The sequence below is a fragment of the Lampetra planeri genome, chromosome 58, assembly GCF_965212315.1.
Source record: "Lampetra planeri chromosome 58, kcLamPlan1.2.h2, whole genome shotgun sequence".
In the NCBI taxonomy this organism is placed as follows: domain Eukaryota; kingdom Metazoa; phylum Chordata; class Hyperoartia; order Petromyzontiformes; family Petromyzontidae; genus Lampetra; species Lampetra planeri.
In genome coordinates this window covers 3,573,710-3,582,244 of record NC_136164.1, presented here as the reverse complement: position 1 = coordinate 3,582,244, position 8,535 = coordinate 3,573,710, and the positions used below count along the sequence as shown (strand labels likewise).

The window sequence follows — 8,535 nt, the reverse complement described above, 5'->3', positions numbered from 1 at the left end:
ATAGGAATGTGGAATCGCCACCGCTGGCTCAAGGCTGTAGATACAGCGACACGCACACTACCATGCCTTGACAAACCGTCAAGAATTTGGATTGATTGACCGTCGAGTTTTTCACGTGTGGTTCTTCAACCTTCGTATTTCCAGCTACGGTTTTGGTGGTGACCTCGGCGTTTCAACTTCTCCGCGTTGAAGGCGGAGAAGCTGACGTCGTCACCATCCGTGCCGTCGTTTGCGTGCATACCAAGCTGCCGTAGACTTTCAACCCTCCTCGTAGTCAAAGTCAGAGTTGTTGGCGAAGTCTCCCGTAAAAATGTTGACTTCGAAATTATTGCCATCGTCATCATCATCATCATTTGCCACCTTTTGTCTTCACAACTGCATCGTAATCTTCAACTGCATCTTCATCGTCGTCATCGTCGTCGTCGTATTCAACTGCATCGGCGTCAAACACAAATGGCACGTGTTTGTTTCGAGCTCCAGCCAGATTCACCATCTGGACCACCAGGCATCTGTGTCTTCATCCTCACTAACACCGCCACCACCGCCGCCTTCAGTATCAATCAACCATCCTCTGTATCAAATTAAGAAATGTTGCCGCTTTCATTCGGCGTAGTGATGACCATTATTAATAGCATCATCATTATCATCAGGATATCCCTCACCACTCACATAAACCTGCCCCACCTCCATCATTCTTTAACACAATCAACTTCACATTACGATCATCACCCATGACTGCGATTACAATCATTAACCCAATTATCACCACCACCACCACAATGAACACCCTCACCACTCCCATCACAAACGCCTTCAACACGACAACTACAAAAACCCACCACTACTGCTATCACCACCACTACTATTTTCACAGCCATCGCACCAATATAACCACCGCAACCCATCACTCAATATGATCAACCCCAACACCACCACTCCCACCTCCCAAGTGCACATTCATTGCACAATCACTGCCGTCATTACCATCACCATCATCACAGCCGCCAACACTATACCATCCTCAAGTGCAAGATCTTTACCACCACCACACTCATTACCAACACCATTACCACAACCACACTCACCACCAACACCGACACCACCACCATCACCACAACCACCACATTCACCACCACCGGCCACCTTCTTTCATCACAGGCCGTCGGTGCCCAGCAGGTCACCGGGCAGGAAGGCGTTGAGCGACGCAGAGACCCCGTTGGAGGAGAGACCACCGCCGACCCCGCCCCTCGATGCGTCCCTCTGGGGGGGGGGGGGCCCCCCCGCCCCACAGCGACATCGAGCCGCCCGGACCGGACCCCCAGAGGCCGGCGTCGCTGCTCCAGCCGCCCCCCCCACCGCCGCCCCCGCCGCGCGGGCTGGGCCCCCAAGACGACGAAGACGACGAAGAGGGCGGCAGAGACGTGGGCGGCGGCAGCTGGGAGGTGATGACGCCAGGCTGGGCGAAGAACTGGCTGATCTCGTCGTCGTCGGCAAACCCTGCGATGATGGTGGTGTTGCTGAGGATGCACCTGGGAGGAGGCGGTGCGGGGGGGGGTACAACAGTGAATGAATGGGGAGATGTTAGTGCCGATCCTACTGATGCCGATGCTGCGATGATGGTGGTGTTGCTGAGGATGCACCTGGGAGGAGGCGGTGCGGGGGGGGGGTACAACAGTGAATGAATGGGGAGATGTTAGTGCCGATCCTTCTGATGCCGATGCTGCGATGATGGTGGTGTTGCTGAGGATGCACCTGGGAGGAGGCGGTGCGGGGGGGGGGGTACAACAGTGAATGAATGGGGAGATGTTAGTGCCGATCCTACTGATGCCGATGCTGCGATGATGGTGGTGTTGCTGAGGATGCACCTGGGATGAATGGGGAGATGTTAGTGCCGATCCTGCCGATGCTGCTGCCAATGTTGGTACTCATGCTAATGGTGCTGATGATGCTTATACTGATACTGCTGCTAATGGGGCTGATGAGATTGAGGCTGCTGCTAATGGTCCTGCTGATAATGGTGCTGATGCTTACACTGATAATGCCAATAGTGCTGATGATGTCGATACAACATACATACATCAGACAGTACGTATATACGAGCACAGTGCAATGCCAACGCGATTCTAATCCCACACCTTCTTAAGGCGGTGCCTTAAGAAGTTCAACATACAAAGTCTGTTCTCCTAAAAGGATGTTGTTGTCAAACGAGACTTGGATATAACGCGATTAATGTATCAGAGAACACTTTTATATAAAGCGGATGCGAATTGGATATAATGCAGAGGTCGCAAACGGGTTTTGATTCCTTACCCGTACCCGGCCGCACCACGGTCGCAAACGGGTACCCGTACCCAGCCGTACCCGTACCCTACCCGATACCCGGCCGGGTACGGGTACGGCCGGGTACCCGATTGCGACCTCTGTGATCAAGCCATGTTGCAAGCGCGGGTGGGTTGATTCTAGGAACTAGAATTGTGAGAAGAGACAAGACGTTGGGAAATGAGTGACAAACAGTTACTCCCCAGTGACTCACGGCCTACCTGTACCCGTAGCCGGCCGCACCAGGGTCGCAAACGGGTATCCGTACCCGGCCGGGTACGGGTAGCCGGGTATCGGGTAGGGTACGGGTATCGGGTACCCGATTGCGACCTTTGATAGAATGCGATTGAGTGAGCAGAACTACATCGCACGAAGAGGACAAGGGATTGTACAAGCTGCCTCGGCGGAGCATCAACATCACACAGGGCAGTGGGATTGCTGCTGGACGCTTCTAGATGCTACCCACGCGCCTCAGTCTTTGTTCGGCCTGCGTACGCATCTCCCGTGTCATCGTAGACTGGGTTTAACCCCTCTCTATTATAAGGCGATGTTTCCATGACGCGGTGTTCTTGAGGAACGCAACTAGCACCGCGTGACAGGAGAACGGACACCGTACACAGGCAGGTGGTGATGGTGGAACCCGGAGAACAATCCACGCGACCACCACGGGTGGGTGGGTGGTAAGAAAGGTCGCGCAAACTCCAAATACACAGCACGCATCGCCAGAGTCCAGGGTCAAACCCCTCGACCTGCGTTCCACGGCTGCTGCTGCTGGTGGTGGTGCCGGTGGTGCTGCTGGTGGTGCTGCTGCTGGTGGTGCTGCTGCTGGTGGTGCTGCTGGTGGTGCTGCTGCTGCTGGTGCTGGTGGTGGTGCTGGTGGTGGTGCTGGTGGTGGTGCTGGTGCTGCTGGTGGTGGTGCTGCTGGTGGTGGTGCTGCTGGTGGTGGTGCTGCTGGTGGTGCTGCTGCTGCTGGTGCTGGTGGTGGTGCTGCTGGTGGTGGTGCTGGTGGTGGTGCTGGTGGTGGTGCTGCTGGTGCTGGTGGTGGTGCTGCTGCTGGTGGTGCTGCTGGTGGTGCTGCTGGTGGTGGTGCTGGTGGTGGTGCTGCTGGTGGTGGTGCTGGTGGTGGTGGTGCTGGTGGTGGTGGTGCTGCTGGTGGTGGTGCTGGTGGTGCTGGTGGTGTGCTGCTGGTGGTGGTGCTGCTGGTGGTGGTGCTGGTGGTGCTGGTGGTGTGCTGCTGGTGGTGGTGCTGCTGGTGGTGGTGGTGCTGCTGGTGGTGGTGCTGGTGGTGCTGGTGGTGCTGCTGCTGGTGGTGGTGCTGCTGGTGGTGGTGCTGCTGGTGGTGGTGCTGCTGCTGGTGGTGCTGCTGCTGGTGCTGGTGGTGGTGCTGCTGGTGGTGGTGCTGGTGCTGGTGGTGGTGCTGCTGGTGGTGGTGCTGGTGGTGGTGCTGGTGGTGGTGCTGCTGGTGGTGGTGCTGCTGGTGGTGCTGCTGGTGGTGGTGGTGGTGCTGGTGGTGGTGCTGCTGGTGGTGGTGGTGGTGCTGGTGGTGGTGGTGCTGCTGGTGGTGGTGCTGGTGGTGGTGGTGCTGCTGGTGGTGGTGGTGCTGGTGCTGCTGGTGGTGCTGCTGGTGGTGGTGCTGGTGGTGGTGGTGCTGCTGGTGGTGGTGCTGCTGGTGGTGGTGCTGCTGGTGGTGGTGGTGCTGGTGGTGGTGCTGCTGGTGGTGGTGGTGCTGGTGGTGGTGCTGGTGGTGGTGCTGCTGCTGGTGGTGGTGCTGCTGCTGGTGGTGGTGCTGGTGGTGGTGCTGGTGCTGCTGGTGGTGGTGCTGGTGGTGGTGGTGCTGGTGGTGGTGGTGCTGGTGGTGCTGCTGGTGGTGGTGCTGCTGGTGGTGGTGCTGCTGGTGGTGGTGCTGGTGGTGGTGGTGCTGCTGGTGGTGCTGGTGGTGCTGGTGGTGGTGCTGCTGGTGGTGCTGCTGCTGGTGGTGGTGCTGCTGGTGCTGCTGGTGGTGGTGCTGGTGGTGGTGGTGCTGCTGCTGCTGGTGGTGGTGCTGCTGGTGGTGGTGCTGGTGGTGGTGCTGCTGCTGTTGGGGTGGTGGTGGTGGTGGTGCTGCTGGTGGTGGTGCTGCTGGTGCTGCTGTTGGTGCTGCTGTTGGGGTGGTGGTGGTGCTGCTGGTGGTGGTGCTGTTGGGGTGGTGGGGGGGGGGAGACCGACTCACATGTGCAGCGCCTTCTGCGCCCGCTGAGCCTCCAGCTCGGAGCCGTAGCACACCAGGGCGTTGCTGTGTGCCAGGCTCAGGTGGAAGGTGACCAGAGGGCCGTGCTGCATGCACAGCGTGCGCAGGGTGGCGCCGTCCACCTACACGCAGCCCGGTGACACGCACATAGACAAAGGTCCCCCGAGTAGCCTCAACAGACTGTAGGGGGGCAAGGGCAGATGGTGCTGGCCACCTACGCGCAGCCCGGTGACACTAACGCACACAAAGACAAAGGTCCCCCGAGTAGCCTCAACAGACTGTTGGGGGGCAAGGGCAGATGGTGCTGGCCACCTACGCGCAGCCCGGTGACACTAACGCACACAAAGACAAAGGTCCCCCGAGTAGCCTCAACAGACTGTTGGGGGGCAAGGGCAGATGGTGCTGGCCACCTACGCGCAGCCCGGTGACACTAACGCACACAAAGGTCCCCCGAGTAGCCTCAACAGACTGTTGGGGGGCAAGGGCAGATGGTGCCGGCCACCTACATGCAGCCCGGTGACACGCACGCACACAAAGACAAAGGTCCCCCGAGTAGCCTCAACAGACTGCTGGGGAAAGTGCTGTTAGGGGAGCAGTCGCGCCTATGAAGGCCGGCATGGCACACGAGGGGGCATGGGTGGCCAGCACCACCCCAGCCGCCTTTGTCTCCCCAGTGGCGATGTTTTCTACACCCCACGCCAGGTACTCATTCGAGAGGCTGGGCCTCATAGGGGAGGCCTAGGACCGGTTCAGATAATCGTTACTGGTGTCGGCCGTGTAGCTCAGTGCGCTAACTGCTCTACTACCGCTGCCCACGGCACTGTACGTACATCCACACACCCAAGGGCACATAGACAAAGGTACAAAAATATATTCTAAACAAGAGAGACTCCCGGAATTGGAAGAGAGAAGAAACCGCACCTGTGGTGTGAGGTTCCTCAAAATCAGCCACGTGCTCAGCCGAGTTGAAGTACCACAGTCATTGCTCCAGCTTTGAGCTGCAGACAAATGATAGAAACGCACGCACAGAGAGACGCAAACGCACACACACGCAAGCACACACACACAGTTAAACTTACACATACAGGCAGGCACACACACACATGCAGGCACACACACGCAAGCACACACACACAGTTAAACTTACACATACAGGCAGGCACACACACACATGCAGGCACACACACACACACGCAAGCACACACACACAGTTAAACTTACACACACACATGCAGGCACACACAGTTAAACTTACACACACACATGCAGGCGCACACACACACTTAAACTTACACACACACATGCAGGCACACACACACACAGAGTTAAACTTACACACACATGCAGGCACACACAGACAGCCACACACACAGTTAAACTTACACACGCAGGCAGGCACACACACAAGAATAACACACACGGTTAAACTTATACACATACAGGCAGGCACACAAGAACACACACAGTTAAACCTATACACATACAGGCAGGCACACACACACACACAGTTAAACTTACACACACGCAGGCAGGCAGGCACACACACAAGAACAACACACACAGTTAAACGTACACACATACAGGCAGACACACACACAGTTAAACTTACACACACACACACACAGACAGGCACACACACAATTACATTTATTGCGCCAGCGTCCCCAAACGCGGTCGCAAATCAAGACGCTCAACTAATTAAAGCCGCCGCGTTCACCTTCCCACTGCTGGGAAGACGACGACGATGACGACGAGGGCGGCCACTTGGACGCGTCCTGAGAGATGGGCTTGGGCCCACCCAGCCCACCCATTCCCGGAGGATGCCTGGGCCGGTACGGGGGTTGAACCGGGGCCTTGGCAGCGCCCCCTGCTCCCCCGCCGGAGGCGGAGGAGGATGGGTTGGCGGTGGATGGCGACGACGAGGGCTTCCACAAGTCGAGGGCTGGAGAGGCGGCAGTGGACCATGGCTGGCGAATGTCTTCAGGGGACTTGGCTGCGCAACACACAACACGCATCGGTATCAGTTAAGCAATGGGGGTCGTCCCCCCCCAATAGACGAACGCACAGAAACCATGGACTGTCACTGGATCCTATAAGACGAACGCTGAACATACAAACGCTGGATCCGTCGTTTAAAGATCGAGCGACAAAATTAATGCTTGGCCCATAGAGCAACTGCTGGACCCCATAGACCAGGGGTCGGCAACCAAAATAACAAGAAGAGCCATTTCTTTCCAATTCGGTACAAAATTCAGTATTTCAAGAGCCGCAATGCATCTATGTACATACGTACATATCGTCAAGAAGCAGCCCGTAAAGAGCCGCATGCGGCTCCGGAGCCGTAGGTTGCCGACCCCTGCCATAGACTAAAGCAGGACTCATAGACTAACACTGGACCCGTAGATTAACACTGGACCCACACAAAAACACTCAACCCACAGATTAACACTGGAGCGATACAATAACACTCAACCCATAGACTAACACTGGACCCGTAGATTAACACTGGACCCACACAAAAACACTCAACCCACAGATTAACACTGGAGCGATACAATAACACTCAACCCATAGACTAACACTGGACCCGTAGATTAACACTGGACCCACACAAAAACACTCAACCCACAGATTAACACTGGAGCGATACAATAACACTCAACCCATAGACTAACACTGGACCCGTAGATTAACACTGGACCCACACAAAAACACTCAACCCACAGATTAACACTGGACCCATACAATAACACTCAACCCATAGACTAACACTGGACCCGTAGATTAACACTGGACCCACACAAAAACACTCAACCCACAGATTAACACTGGACCCATACAATAACACTCAACCCATAGACTAACACTGGACCCGTAGATTAACACTGGACCCACACAAAAACACTCAACCCATAGATTAACACTGGACCCATACAATAACACTCAACCCACAGATTAACACTGGACCCACACAAAAACACTCAACCCATAGATTAACACTGGACCCATACAATAACACTCAACCCACAGATTAACACTGGACCCACACAAAAACACTCAACCCATAGATTAACACTGGACCCATACAATAACACTCAACCCACAGATTAACACTGGACCCACACAAAAACACTCAACCCATAGATTAACACTGGACCCATACAAAAACACTCAACCCATAGATTAACACTGGACCCATACAATAACTCAACCCACAGATTAACACTGGACCCACACAAAAACACTCAACCCATAGATTAACACTGGACCCATACAATAACACTCAACCCACAGATTAACACTGGACCCACACAAAAACACTCAACCCACAGATTAACACTGGACCCATACAATAACACTCAACCCACAGATTAACACTGGACCCACACAACAACACTTAACCCGTAGATTAACACTGGACCCATACAATAACACTCAACCCACAGTTTAACGCTGGTCACAGACTAAAATACGTTAACACGGGTTCTCACAGGATGCGCTTCCGTAGCAGGAGTCGAACCCGTTTTGGAAACCGTTGGAGTTCAGGGGATAGCTCCAAGCCGGCGACACCGAATCTGTAGGAGAGATGAACGGGGCACAGAGAGACGCGGTCCGCGACGTTATTTGATCATCATGACGGTACCCTGGGGCACACAATAATACAAAATGGCCTAGGCAATTAATATTTTATCTCTGGGACGCTATTTTTTCCAGGGGTGTTACTTAACTCCGCGACTGGGTTACCAATCAATCCGAAATCGGTGCTACTCTGCGATGTCGAAACTCAGCGAGGAAGACTGCGCCGAAACCCTGAACGCTCGTACGCACCGTAGTGGTGCGTCGTGTACAGCTCGTCGAGACGAGTCGATCGCCGCATCGCCGACCATCGACAGACTAACAATGACTGCATCACGGACATCGCGCGCGAGAGCCGGGGTACTATGGTACCCCCCCCCTGGATACCGCCATGAGGCTCATTTCCACAAAGC

The 8,535-nt window shown here is 55.3% G+C and overlaps 1 protein-coding gene across 1 annotated transcript in view; it reads right to left on the bottom strand.

Moving 5' to 3' along the window:
• Positions 1 to 710: 710 nt before the first annotated feature.
• Positions 711 to 8,535, bottom strand: part of LOC144736008 (trinucleotide repeat-containing gene 6C protein-like) — a 32,588-nt gene continuing 24,763 nt past the window's right edge. Inside the window, exons 14-18 of the mRNA XM_078618639.1 lie at positions 8,038 to 8,121; positions 6,264 to 6,539; positions 5,468 to 5,544; positions 4,529 to 4,668; positions 711 to 1,529 (exon numbers count right to left, since the gene is read on the bottom strand). Of these exons, the coding sequence (XP_078474765.1) occupies positions 1,178 to 1,529; positions 4,529 to 4,668; positions 5,468 to 5,544; positions 6,264 to 6,539; positions 8,038 to 8,121 (929 nt within the window). The 3' untranslated portion in view covers positions 711 to 1,177. The remainder of the gene's footprint in view (positions 1,530 to 4,528; positions 4,669 to 5,467; positions 5,545 to 6,263; positions 6,540 to 8,037; positions 8,122 to 8,535) is intronic.